At 37.2% G+C, this 14,906-nt stretch overlaps 1 protein-coding gene across 1 annotated transcript in view; it reads right to left on the minus strand.

Annotated features, from left to right (window-relative positions):
* Positions 1-2,138: 2,138 nt before the first annotated feature.
* The window catches only part of VPS13A (vacuolar protein sorting 13 homolog A), a 280,175-nt gene continuing 267,407 nt past the window's right edge, over positions 2,139-14,906 (minus strand). The window contains exons 70-72 of the mRNA XM_024126732.3: positions 12,483-12,606; positions 10,024-10,098; positions 2,139-8,128 (exon numbers count right to left, since the gene is read on the minus strand). Of these exons, the coding sequence (XP_023982500.1) occupies positions 8,078-8,128; positions 10,024-10,098; positions 12,483-12,606 (250 nt within the window). The 3' untranslated portion in view covers positions 2,139-8,077. The remainder of the gene's footprint in view (positions 8,129-10,023; positions 10,099-12,482; positions 12,607-14,906) is intronic.

Raw genomic sequence — 14,906 nt, forward strand, 5'->3', positions numbered from 1 at the left:
GTGAGCCATGGCCGCTGAGCCTGCGCGTCCGGAGCCTGTGCTCCGCAATGGGAGAGGCCACAACAGTGAGAGGCCCGCGTACAGCAAAAAAAAAAAAAAAAAAAAAAGTCTCCGAGGACTTCCCTGGTGGCACAGTTGTTGGGAGTACGCCTGCCAGTGCAGGGGATACAGGTTAGGGCCCTTGTCTGGGAGGATCCCACATGCTGTAGAGCGGCTGGGCCCGCGTGCCATGGCTACTGAGCCTGCACTCTGGAGCCCATGAGCCACAACTGCTGAGCCTGCGTGCCACGACTGCTGAGGCCTGCATGCCTAGAGCCAGTGCTCTGCAGCGAGAGGGGCCGCTGCGACGAGGGGGCCGCGCACCACAGCGGGGAGTGGCCCCTGCTTGCCACAGCTAGAGAGAGCCTGTGCGCTGCGGCAAAGGACCCAATGCAGTCAAAAGTAAATAAATAAAATAAATAAATTTATAAAAAAAAAAAAAAGTCTCTGAACAACAAATGCCGGAGAGGGTGTGGAGAAAAGGGAACCTACCTACATTGTTGGTGGGACTGTAAAACTGGTACAACCACTATGGAGAACCGTATGGAGGTTCCTTAAAAATCTAAAAATAGAACTACCATAGGATCCAGCAATCCTACTCCTGGGCATATATCCAGAGAAAACCATAATTTGAAAAGATACATGCACCCCAATGTTCATAGCAGCACTATTTACAATAGCCAAGACATGGAATCAACCTAAATTTCCACTGACAGAGGAATGGATAAAGAAGATATGGTACATATATAAAATGGAATATTACTCAGCCATAAAAAAAGAATGAAGCAATGCCATTTGCAGCAACATAGATGGACCTAAAGATTATCATACTAAGTGAAGTAAGTCAGAGAAAGACAAATATCAGTTGATATTACTTGTATGTGGAATCAAAAAAAAAAAGATACAAATGAATTTATTTATAAAACAGAAACAGATTCACAGTCTTCAAAAACAAACCTACGGTTAGTTACCAAAGGGTAAAGTGGGAGGGAGGGATAAATTAGGAGTTTGGTATTGACATATACACCCTAGTATGTATAAAATAGATAATCAACAAGGATCAACTGTATAACACACAGAACTCTATTCAATATTCTGTAATAACATATATGGGAAAAGAATCTGAGAAAGAATGGATATGTGTATAACTGAATCCCTTAGCTGTATACCTGAAACACAACATTGTAAATCAACTATACTTCAATATAAAATAAAAATTAAAAAAAATTGAATTACTATGTTGTAATACCTTAGCTATATACCTGAACCAAAACATTGTAAATCAACTATACTTCAATATAAAATAAAAATAAAAAAATTGAAATACTGTTGTATACCTGAGACTCATATAATATTGTAAATCAACTATATTCTAATAAAAAAATAAAAATCAATCAATAGACTATGAAAAAACCAAAACAAAAAACAAACAAACCCCAAAGAATGGAGAAGTAGCTCTCAAAGATGTCTAGAAATGTAACAAACAAAAAGTAAAACGAGCCGGATCATCCAATTAAGTGAAAAGGGCTCAAGAGACTCAGTAACCAGAGGAATTAAACAATGAGGAATTTTGTTTTTAAACACTGTCTAGCACTGAGTTATTATTTTTATCTTTGGCTGACAAAGCATATAAGAAAATGGCTTTGAATCACTTCTAATTGCAGAGGGCTGCTGGATAGATTAACAAAAGGTAGTAATATAATATTTTCTTAAGTCATGGAAAGGCTGAACTCTCCATATCAGAAGAGAGATATTACTTATCTCTGCTAATATTAATTCTGCAAGTAGAAAATTCTCTCCTAGCCCTTCTTTCAAAATATACTCATTACTTACCTCGGAAATGAGCTATTTGAAGTTTTCTGATGTTGGGAGGCACAGTCTTGGTGCTTAAGAATTTACTAGATATTACCACTCAACCTCTTAGTCAGCACTGATCATGCTAGGCAGGAATGCTGTCAGCTTTGACTGCAAAATTAGGACCTTGGGCAATCTGTTAGTTATCTACATTTATTTAGAACCCACAGAGGGCAGAGTTTAGATAGGCAAGGGAAGGCTTATTGGTAATGTTTCTAGTTCTTTCCAGTAACTAAAGACAGAGGCAGACTGAAGATCAGAAATCTTTATTTGACTCAATTTATTTGAAAGAGGTACACATAGTTAAACTGGGCAGTCAGTGACCAAGCAATCCAATTCTACCAATAGCAAGAAATTATTATTATTTAGAAAAAAAGTCATTGGTGAGCATAGCCAACCAATTTGCAGTGGAAAAAAAGACTAAGTTCAATTTCAAGAGGAAGAACTTCACTGTAAACGTTTGTGTTTATAGATTAATTATTTTACCAGAACACACAAAATCAAGGCAGAGACTGTATAACAGGCAACTGGGTCAGCCATAAGTATAAGGAACACAAAAGTAAAGGAAATATTGCACTGATGCAGAAACAGACATTTAAAGAACTGTCATCATCAACAACCATATTTTTGCTAAAGAATAAGCATTCCAAAGGAGCAAAGACTATTTGGTCAATACAAAAATTAGTAAGGAAATATTTTTAAAGTGCACATTCCCTGAAAATTCAATTTTATATGTGATACACATATTCACATACAGAGATGATCATTTTAAAAGGTCTACAACAACCTGAATTTGCAACAAGTCCCACATACAATTTCTAATAGTCTGTGAGTGTGGGTATAAAATTATTGACACTGAGAACATTTTAGTGTAGTCTACATTGTTACTTGAACATTTTTCAGCTCCCAAAGTGGAAACTTTTGGGTAGCCAATAGAACGCTGGTGGTATGATGGCATTAGAAGAAATGTTGGGGGTTTCCAACACGATCTATTTTAAGTACACTTCTGATTATTAGACTTTTTATTATATTACTCTTACAGGGTTTCTTATTACAAGGACTTCATTAGGAGGAACCCATTATTAAAGGTATCAGAGCAATACTAAATGAATGTGAATGGTATTCAGTGACAGACAGGGATTTTCAGGTTGACAGATATCATAGCAGGTGCTAAACTATAATACAAATAACTTTGGATTTGTATAAAGTAATAAAAACTTTAAAAATATACTCATATCAACCTATAAAATTTGAAGTTTCATCTCTTACATGGCTCATTGTGTAACCAGAATTATCAGTTTTTTGGAAATGTCATAATGCTTTTAGAAAAGAACTAATCTGTAATTGTAAAGCAAAACTTAAAAAAAAATGACATTGAACAATTTACCTTACAAAAGAGGAAATAAAGTAAAAAAGGTTTCAGTTAAAGAAACATGAAGAAGGTTTGTAAAAGAGTAGGATCCAGCATCTTCTCAGGCCTTGTGCTGGCCTTTTAGGATAGCCCTGAAACAAGTACTGCTTTACACCAACTGTGGTAGAAAGAAAAGAAGCATGAGAAAAGGTCTGCACTGATAGCTGTTTTGGGCAATGATCAAAAATATAGATGATAAGAATCCTAAAAATTTTAACTGATCAGTAGGTATAGCATTAGCAGTAAGGTATAATTTCAAAAGTATATTTCAAAGGATTGCGCAGGAGGGTGGATGGTCCTCATTTAGAGTATGCAAAGGAGCTATCAGTGATACTGGGTAGCACCAAAGAAAACCAGAGTGAATAAATTTTGTATTGAATCTTGCAAAAAGAATCAGGTTATGTATATTTTCTACTTGAATCCTACAGAAATTAGGAAATCCAATTATTTTCAGCTAAACAGCACTGGCATTTATTTAGCACCCTCCAGAGAATAAGTATTTTGGCCCTAAAAGATTGTGACCTATGAATAAGCTCCCCATTTGCCTTTGCCACCTGTATGGTGAATCAGACAGAAGGCAGATGGAGCACACTCAATGTACTTAAAAGGAGAACTTCTGTGCCCATCTTAGTAGAATGCTTAGTGTGTGAGAGATTGAAATACATGTAGTTAAAGGATATCCTATGACATTTTTTGGGTGCTTGCTGTTTGTGGATCTAATGTGTCTATGCTTTTTCTAGACCACTGATATCTAGTGGAACATATTACACAGCTATCTAAGGGTATCTGATACACACCAGGAAAGGGAAACATTTCTGAAACAAGAGCTATCCTGTCTTCTCACTCAAAAGAAAAAGGCAGTGCTCACAACTTAAAGACTCCCTGAGTCGTGGATCCGTTGCTTCTTATCTAAGGTAAGGTAAGGCTTGGCACAGCCCAGATTGTTTCAACAGTTACTGGATGGTAAACACCTCCTACAGCACTGGCTTCCAAGGGTTTTCTTCCCGTCCCCCCAAATTGCAATTCCCAATAAGAAAGTATGTTTTATATTGTGACCCGGTACACACAGTATAAATTATTTAACTGAAACGATATTTCAGAAAACAATATTTAACCTTGTTACACGCAAAACTCTCTTCTTTTCTATTCTATTTTTAAAATATGCTGATCTTGAACTTATTTTATGGCTCACTAATGGGTTAAGAACTACAGTTTGAAAAACACTGTGCTTGAGGATTTTAGCTGATCTTGAGAAAAGGTAAAAGCAATGGCCCTGGAACCCAAACAGATTTCTCTGACTTGTTGGCTGGGGCATGAAAACACCCATTTCCAAACAGCTACTTCTCCCTTCAGTGTATGCGGTGCACACTTTCAGTTCCTACAGGCAAACTAACCCAGCACCTTGTCCCAACCTTTTTAATACTGGGGCTTTGGCTTGGCCTGAAGTACCAACTAAAACTGGTAACTAATGACTGAATAAGGTTCATAAAATTCAGCACTGAGTAGTGCCTTTATTTTTTACCAGAAGGAATAGGATACTACTTTGCAGGCTATTTCTAAGAGATAAGCTAGGTGTGTATATATTCACTGGGATAGTATTATATTACTGCTACTACCATTGGAAAAAATGAGAGAGATAATTTTATAGAAATGATAAATAAGTTTAAGAAGATTTTCTTATTTGGAAGCCACAGGATACTTTGGGGATGGATTAGGATTCTGGAGGAGAGAGGGACAGGGAAGGACTGCCTACAGCTAGTCATGATTATTTAGGAACCAGAAAATAACTCAGCTGTACTAAACTGAGCATGGGAAAAATTCCAAGGTCTTGCTAACACCAGGAAAGAAGCAGCTAACATACATACTGTAATAGGGAAGCCACTGCAGAAGTGCACATGCTCTTTGGTTCAGAGAGTATTTTGTAAATGTGAAGAAATCACAAGCTTCTTATTGTATCAGAAATCAAAGTTGCTATGTCTAGCGACTTCCCTGGTGGAGCAGTTAAGAATCTGCCTGCCAATGCAGGGGACATGGGTTCAATCCCTGGTCTGGGAAGATCCCACATGCCGCGGAGCAACTAAGCCCATGTGCCACAACTACTGAGCCTGCGCTCCAGAGCCCGTGAGCCACAACTACTGAACCTGTGTGCCACAACTACTGAAGCCCATGCGCCTAGAGCCTGTGCTCCGCAACAAGAGAAGCCACTGCAACGAGAAGCCCACACACTGCAACCAGGAGTAGCCCCCGCTCGCCGCAACTAGAAAAAGCCCGCGCACAGCAACGAAGACCCAACACAGCCGAAAATAAACAAACAAAATTGATTCTTAAAAAAAAAAAGTTGCCATGTCTAGGGATCATAGTTTTCTGGAGGAGAGTTGGCAGGGAACAGACACTCTGCCTTTAGCTTCATACAATAATCACAGATTGGGATACATGAAGGGTATAGGGCTATAGCTAACACATAATATCAATACAAAGAGATAATGGACAGGATACTCAGGACATCTTCCATAGCAATTACCAAAAAACGAAAACAAGTTTGCAATTCTCAAGCAGAGAGCCACTAAACGCAGTTAAATATAATTCAGGGTAGATTATTTTTAAATACCATAAGATTATGGACTCTGTAATATTCAAGAAAAAGACTACAGAATCAAACACATAATTGTAAACTGTAAAATGTTATGCTAAAAAGACTGACGCATCTAGTGATCTACTTATGTTCTTTGTTTAGATGAAGAAAATCTTCTAAGACAATTGATAAACTACTACTCTTGAAATCGTGGGTCTTTCCATTCTAGAAACAGGAATTGATGGGAGGTGTTAGTGGGTAGATGACTGATGGGTAGAGAAAGAATAAGGAAAGATATTTCTAGGTTCTCATTGGTAAGGGAACAGGAAGGATAGGCACACTGGCTTTGCATGTATAGTAGTTACAAGACCCACTTTGCCTGGCCTCCAGAGGATACCAGAAGAATTTCTATCCTTACTCTTTTAGACTTTTCCCTTTTACTATGGGATACCCAAAGAGTTATGGGTCTGTATTTTTCTGAGAATAAAATCATGAAACTGGAGTAGGTATGAGGTACTTGGCTAATGGCACTGACTACAACTCCAGTAAAACAACATTTCAGATGAGGACAATCTGATAAAAGCTTTCTGACTACCTCTACTCTTAGGTTTAATTCTAACGTATGCAAAATTGGAAGAGCTCAGCAACAGAGAAAAAGTGCATGTTGAACAAAGGTCATCGTGGGAGCATGCACTATGATGAGATTTGAAATTTGTCATCTCATTATTAAATTTATGTTCAGCAAAGAAAAAAAATTCTGAAGGAAACTATTATTAATAAACAATGAGATTTGTAATCAGAGGAAAATCAATAGTATTTAGTAGCAAGATTTCGTTAGGAAGAAATACAATTACAGTCTGGCATGCTGTTTATTTTAGCTTTTACAACAAAGCAAGGAATCTGAGGAGAATTTCACAACCATTGACTCATATAGTCTCCAATTCTAAAAACAGTTTATAGTAATTTGGCGGTACGTTCAACATGCATCAAATACTTTGTATTATTCAATAACTAAATAAGACACTGCATCATTCTCTTCATGGTTCACAATCATATATTCATCCCCTTTCACTTGAAAAAGTCCATTAATATCAAGGTACAAGGATCTTGGACAAAAATCAAGGAAAAAACCCCTCATGACATCTTTACTAACGTGCAGCCCATGATTTTTGTTCTGACGAGTATACACTTAAAAGAGTGATTCTCACTTGAATAACTGTAGAGAAAGCAAACCAGAAATGCTCAATCTATTGCCAAAAGGACAGGTTACTGGGTTAGACTTTAGGGTACATACATTTACCCGACATGCGTATAGAGAGGGGCTGTCTGTTCTGAAGCATAACTCGTATTAAGATGGTGGGACTTTTGTTTATTTCATACTACCAGTGAATAGGAAGTTGGTATTGTTAAGGCCTCAGGAATTTTCCTTTAAGGTCAGCAATCTATTAAACATGACCTTGGTAAACCAAGTAGATCTCAAGGAGTTGGCTTGAGGAAGTATTTCTAAGGCTTGAAAGTTCTGAGAGGGGCCTTCCCTTTTTGGGTAGCACACTCATTTCTTCAAGCCTTTCTTAGGATGAGGCTTGAAGGGGTATTAGTCAATCTGTATTATATAAAATAAAAAAGATTGTTTTTCACAGTCATGCTATGTACTTCAAATAGTAATTCAAACCTACCCTCTATTTAAAAAAATAAGGAAAATCATACCAAAATATTTATCTGTAAAAAGAACTTCATGTTTCTAAAGAAACTACCACCAAGGTTATCTTGATACCACTAAGGCAATGTTTGATTTGATCATTCACCCATCACTCATTCAGGGACCTTGAAGCAAGCATGATAGAACTGTAAAATGTGAACTAGGAACATTACATTTAGCTCCATTAAATTTAGGCTAAATATGGGCAATTTCTCCACCATTACAGAGAATCACATGGAGCAAATATTTAAGATTCATAAAAGAAATATTTCCTTTATAAAGTAATTAGAATTGTAACCAGATGCATGATTCAAGTTAGAAAACCAAATGGATCCCCAAAGAGTTGAAATAGTTTAATCACATAACTGTTTTACTTGATTCTGATTTTTTTTTTAAAGTACTTGAAATTACTTCTATATTATACTTCCCAAACAGGTTTTAGAAGGTACAAGGTAGAAATTGTAATGATTTATTGCTGTGTATCTTCAGGCAGCAGTCTCTGTCAGAGGCTCGGGGAAGGTTCTCTTGCTTCTTCTAGCTTTCTGAGGATCCACTGTTGTGGGGAAATGAAGCAACATTTACTTAACTTCAATGAACTTGCAATGACAAAATATAATGAATGAAAATCTAGAAGTTGTCTTTCCAGTTTAGTTAGGAGTACACTGCTATAGCCAATAATTAAATTCTCTATGCAGGAGAGATCATTCACTGACTTAAATGGCCCAGATGACTCAGGGACAATGGTACTGGGTTTGATTTAACAGTAGTAATAATGTTTTTCTAAGGTCTTTGGACTTAGATGTTCATCTTCAGAATAAGCAAAGTAAAATGAAGCATCCTGAGAGAGAAGGGTAATTTGACAGCTGGATTGAATAACTCTGGCATAGTGTGAAAATCATCTATGTAGAATTCTTTTCAACCTATGCCAATTCTGTATCACAAACGTTCACGATTCCATATATTGGATTCTACTGATTGAGTAGGAATAATTACATATAATTCTACAGTGGGTAGTAGCATAGCAACATTCTTGAGCATATTAGGTGCTTTTATGATACATTTTTCTAATTTGAAAGGATCTGAAATCACAAAATTAAAATGCAAATGAAGTGTAAACCTTTCTGTCAATAATGTCTATTATCATTAGGCCTGCATGACAAATAAAAGCCATGGAGGTGATACTGGTGTTATCCCATTATGAAAAGCTTAAGCAAAGATATTTGTGCTTTTTTACTTAAGAAGAACCTAGTGAAAACAGCTCTAAGATAAGTAGAGAAAGAGAAATGGACTCAGTAGCCTTTTCTGGATGCTTCTGGCAGAGCAGGAGGATTAAAAAGAAACCTTCTGGGATAAAATAACACAGTGACAGAGATTAAATGGAAAACTTATTACAGAGAAACTGAAGGTAATGTCCTTCAGCAGCACAAAGAAGATGGCCTGAAAGTCATGCTATCATCATGCTCTACTGTCTCCCTGTTCCAGGCAACATGCATATTGAGGGTGTAGTAACTTTATCCCTCTTTCTTTGTAACTTGGCCTTTCAGTTTTCTACTGTTAATATGTCAGTGTTACCTTATATCCCAATGTCTAGATAGAAAATTGCACAGCAAATGCTAAATGGTCCAAGGTACATGCGTATGGGTGGGAGAGGTTTCTGGTTTGAGCTCCAGATGTGAGAAGTGAAGTGGTAAATAATCATAACCAGCCAGGACCAACATAGAGAGGTCGGGAGGCCCAGGGATTCAGTAAAGAACCCGTGTGTTCTTATTGTAAGTTTCACGACACAGTGAGTATACTTCAGTGTCAGGAATAGTGTCTTAGTTGTGACCAACGAGGTAGATAATCAATTCATAGTCTTCCTTTTCTTGACAGTGCACATCCTTATAATTGCCATAATCCCTAAAGTATGTATAGTGCTTTTCAGTTCACATAATTCACATTTTGAGGAAGCTGAGGTTAACTGACTTCCCCAAGGTCCTACAGTCAAGAAGGAACAGAACCAGTACTTAAACCCAGATTTTCTGACCACAGGTGTGGCTCTTCTTCCCTTGTGCCAGGCTACAGTAATTAAAGAAAAAAAAAATCACTATAGCTATACAGTAGAGAAATAAACAATGTGGGGCTATACTTTTCCTGCTGGAGCTGGTAGATTAGCATTAGAGTGCATTAATTTCTTTCATTTGTTGGCTATTTTTGGCAAAGTATTACGGTTAGGATTTTAAATAAGAGAACAATTTGATTTCAAAGACAAGTAGGTGTGTTGAATTCAATCTAATGAAAAAATAATTTGGGGAAAATATTATCTAGTTACATATATTAAAACTGTCAAAATGCAAACATAAAATTAAAAAACAAGCACAACTTATCTGCCTTAAAGAATAATGCAACTTACATGGCTTTGAAATGAGAAGCTGCTATCTGTTTAAGCAAAAGATTGACTATATTTACCCTTGCATCCTCTGGAGTCTTGAAGTTAATTATTTTTCCAAACTCTTTGGCATGGAATACAGACTTCACCCGCTCCTATAAATAGAATAAGTAGCTTCATTAACATGGGAATCTAGTTGTACAAATACCATAAAGAAATGCCACCAAAAAAAAGCCAAGAATGAGAAATCAAGAAGAATCAAACACAAATGGAAAAAAAAAGACTAAATTCTAAGCCATCCATTATCACTAAACCTAACATAAAAAGTTTTAGGTGAGATTTCAGTTGCTAAAGCCATCAAGGGTTGTTGACGCAGAGGATGGGAAGGAGATCAATCTAGAAGCAGTACCACTGTTTTCCCTCTCCAAATAATGTCTCAGATAGTTCTTGATATCTGGCCATGGCCTCATGATAAATTCAGCTCAAAAATAATGTACACATGTATGTGTGCATACATATACACATGTGTTGTATAGGTATGTATGTGTGTGTATGTATGTGTTTATATATGTAACTTCTGACATTTTAAACCAATAAGAATGCAGTAAGAATGTAGCTTCAGAATCAAAGAAATCAGGGTGGGTCTTAGATCCTATAGATTCTCCTCCACTTTTTAAACTCCTTTGGTATTCTGTTGTGTTTGTGGGAGGAGAACTACCTAATGGTGGATGTTAAGCATTAGAGGGACAAATAGAAAGAATAGGATTATCGAGGAGGAGTGTGGTGATTACTTCTATTAACCATGGGTAAGGACATAGAAGAAGCAATATTTTACTAATCTAACAATTTCTATAAATAATTCAACTAACCATGCATATACAGACTCCAGAAGAAATCAGATTCTTTTATTAAAAAAAAAAGGATGATTGCTGATATAAGATCTCAAAGGAAAGGTGAAAGGGGAAGAAATCAAGGAGGTAAGAAGAAGTTTATCCTTGGAGATAAAAAAGCCAGGAAATGCAATATGGGCTACAGCAGAGCCTAATAGCTACTACTATCCATCATTTCATATATGGCCACAGGGTTCTTCATTTTCTGAGTGAAATCAGAGAAATTCTCAGTGGGTAAGTTGGTCTAAGATCCTCAAAAACTAACATCCAGTCTACTTAAGAGCTGCCCCATGTCTTTGGAATGAATGGTAAGATTGGATAAATGGTCTTCACTAGTTAAGCACAAGGCCTAGGGACAGTTCTGTTCTATAGGCTAGTCTAGAAGAAATCTGTTGTTTCTGCCTGTCTGCATCCAATGCTCCTTCCAGTAACAATTTCTTGAATCTTCTTTGGGTAACTATTTTTCACCCTCTTTCACTTCCCAAACTTCATATAGAGCCGACCCTTCCTTCTTGGTAGCACCACAATGATCCTGTGGCCCTCACTTGGCCAACTGGCCCATTCCAGCTCCTGACTAAAGTGACTGGTTCAGGAACAAGAAAGTGACCAAAGGTGGCCCAGTGAGACCCAGTGAGAAGCTTTCATTCTGCTGAGCTAGTAGGATATGAGCCTGGAACTTCTGCTGGCCATAGTGTCACCAAAGGATAGCCTGCTTGAGAATGAAGCCAACACTGAAGAAAGTAGAACCTAGATATGAGGGCAGCAAAGATGGACAGAATGAAGGAGGAGAGGAAGGGTGTGAGAATAAATATTAATGACATCATTTGAGCATAATTAAGCTACAAGATATAGACTTGGATTTTTCACTTATATGAGCCAATTAAATCCCTCAAAATCAAACCAAACAAAAATAACAGTGAACAAAACTAACTTGGGCTGAGTCACATATTTCTGATTAATATAGCCAGTGCCAAAGTGGCCCTTTTCACATAGGTGTCTGGTCAAATACTGTGAGGCCAAATACATTATCTTATATTTCTCTGGATCACCTACAGTACCTAGTGCAATCATTACAACTTACAATGGATATAGAGACTCTGATGATTTACCAAATGACTAGCAATTTGCTGTATTTTATATCAACATCCAAATACCAAGTACTGTTCTAGCTGCTAGAAATCAGAGTGAGAAATGGTCTCCGCATTCAAGAAGATTATAACTGAATTAGGAAGATAATATCTATAAAAAGAGAAAGAACTATCAATAATGGGCTGTTAGAGCGAGAACGTTTCAAGTGTCCATCAGCGAGATTTTCAGGGAAAAAAATTCTGTAGGCAACTGCTAGGGATTCTGAGGTGTACAAATATCTCACTTTAGTGCCTTGGATAGCAGTGGGAAAGCTGCGGTTCTGTTACTGAGTATAAAATGAGGGCCCAGTAACGTTGTGGCCCATGTAAGAGCATGAAGTAGCACATTTTTTCTTGGCCTAGCTTTCTTTTCTTTAAGCTTGAGGAAGACAGCAGGTGTAAAGAAAAACCATACAAAGACCAAGCAACATGTAAAAAAGAGGGAGAAACATTACAAAAGTAAAGACTATTTTAATGTGTTGTTTTCAGTTCCAAGTTTTCAAAAAAATCTATTCAACATACCTTTGCTTCAATGCGCAGCCTTCTCTCATGAACAATGAATGGCTCTTTGGTAAACTCATCAAAACTATACTGCCACTCACACGTAAGCTGTCCAAACGTTCCTTTTGTTACAAACAACACACCACTCAGAAAAAGAAAGAAAGAAGCCACTTTAAAAACTGAAGCACTTATATCCAATAATATAATAATAATAGCAGGATACACATTCTTTGCAAGGGCACATAGAACATTCACCAGGAGAGACTATATTCTGGGTCATAAAAAAACGTTAATGAATTTAAGAGAACTGAAATCATGCAAAGTATATTCTCAGATCATAATGAAATTAAACTAGAAAACAAGTAACAGAAAGATAACAAGAATACTTCCAAATGCTTACTTAAAAGCATACTTCTAAAAAAAAAATCCATGGGTCAAAGAATCTCAAAGGAAATTAGAAAATAGCTTGAACTGAATGAGAATGAAAACATAACAAAATTTATGTAGCAACGTTTAGTGGGAAATGTATAGCACAACATACTTATATTAGAAAACATAAAGTACTTTTAAAGTAAAATGTATAAGGAATGTTTTTAAGAAATAGGAAAAATTTAGAAAACCAGCTACCAAGCAATATTTTGGAAAACGTTCATGTAATTAATGCTTTAGAACAAAATGCTTTTAATACTAAGGCTCCATGTAATATATTTACCAACCTGTATCAGAAAGAGGCTTTTAAAATTAATTCTTGTTTTCCCCCCATTTTGAGGAAGGAAATCAAGAGATGAAAATTCATTCTGTCTATAATAATTCTATTTTAATTCTTCCTTCAAAGGTCTTTCTTCCCCAAGTCTTCTTTCTGGTTGAAACATCAATTGTAGGTACAACCAGAGGTTTCTTTACGTGACATATACTTTAAGTTAAGGGACTAAATTAAAGAAACAGCTGGCACCTGGCTAGAATGGAAAAGGGGAAAGCTAATTAAGATTTATCTCTTTCATCTCAATCTTCTGCCTCTGATCCCCTCTTTCACCAATCTTGGATTATACGGGCTGCTGGAACAAACCTACTAGTCTTCCAGTACATCTTCAACCATGTGAAAAATCAAAGATAGGCTAATCTTATTTCAGGCGCCTAGTACTCCCTCTCCTGATTAAAAGATTCTTTATCTTCAAGTGCAAAATTTGGAAAGAAAGGACCTCCTAAGTATAAATATCATCTATCAATCAACTACAGCTAACACCTACTATGTCAAGGTTTATGTGACCTCATTTAAAGAGGTCTACTATGTTGAGAAGAAAGTAATTTCTAAAATGTTGCAATGGACTTCCCTGGTGGCGCAGTGGTTAAGAATCCGCCTGCCGATCTATACCTTCACATCTATACCTTCTAATACTGTGTGAGTTTTCTATATTTTATGTTACTTTTTAAACAAGAAAATTAAGATAGTGCTATAAACTTGGGGCTCAGAAATTATTAGGATTAAAAACATCAAAAATGATTGCTAAGTTCAATAGTCAACTTGAACCAACAAGATGCTTATATAAGTTTACCTTTTTGGCAGTGAACAAAACCACACAGCTTAATTAGCCACTCCTTTCTATGTAGCCATAATCTCTCCTCCTCAGCCACAGTTTCACTCTCCATCATCCAGAAATCCACCCTACTACTGCACTTGCTTATTCTTTTCCACGGTTTCATAATAATACCTCCTGCAAACACTTGCCCCTCCGAGGCTATGCCACTGTGTATTTTTACACGTATCCCTCTACTGTCTACAGGTTTATTTGAAGATTTGGCAGTAGTTGGGAGTATCCCCCAAAAAACTAATGTCTCCAGTGGTATATCTACTTATGTGAGTGAATCTCTATATATTCTAATGATTAGATACCACCAGAAGACTACTGACTTCTGGGGTAACCTGAAATTGCATACTTTTTCGGAGAGGGGGAAGGAATGGTATTGCCTACCCTTGAGAGGATAGTTTTACAGGAATTTCTCTATCCATTTAGTTGGTTGAAACAAATACTAAAATATTTAATTTAAAATTATGTTTGTGCATGGTTATGCATTTATCTGTATGCGTACAAAGTTTTAGGCACGAGGCTTGTAGAGCAAAAGAACCATAATTAGTATGAATCAGTGTTAAATATGTGGAACAAGATGTGAATAAAAACTGCTTCACTTGGGACTTCCCCGGTGGCGCAGTGGTTAAGAATCCGCCTGCCAACGCAGGGCACACGGGTTCCAGCCCTGGTCCGGGAAGATCCCACATGCCGCGGAGCAGCTAAGCCTGTGCGCCACAACTACTGAGCCTGCGCTCTAGAGCCTGCACGCCACAACTACTGGGTCCGCGTGCCACAACTACTGAAGCCCGCGCGCCTAGAGCCCATGCTCCGCAACAAGAGAAGCCACCGCAGTGAGAAGTGCGCGCACCGCGACGAA

This window comes from Physeter macrocephalus, chromosome 9, assembly GCF_002837175.3.
Source record: "Physeter macrocephalus isolate SW-GA chromosome 9, ASM283717v5, whole genome shotgun sequence".
NCBI classification, from domain to species: Eukaryota; Metazoa; Chordata; class Mammalia; order Artiodactyla; family Physeteridae; genus Physeter; species Physeter macrocephalus.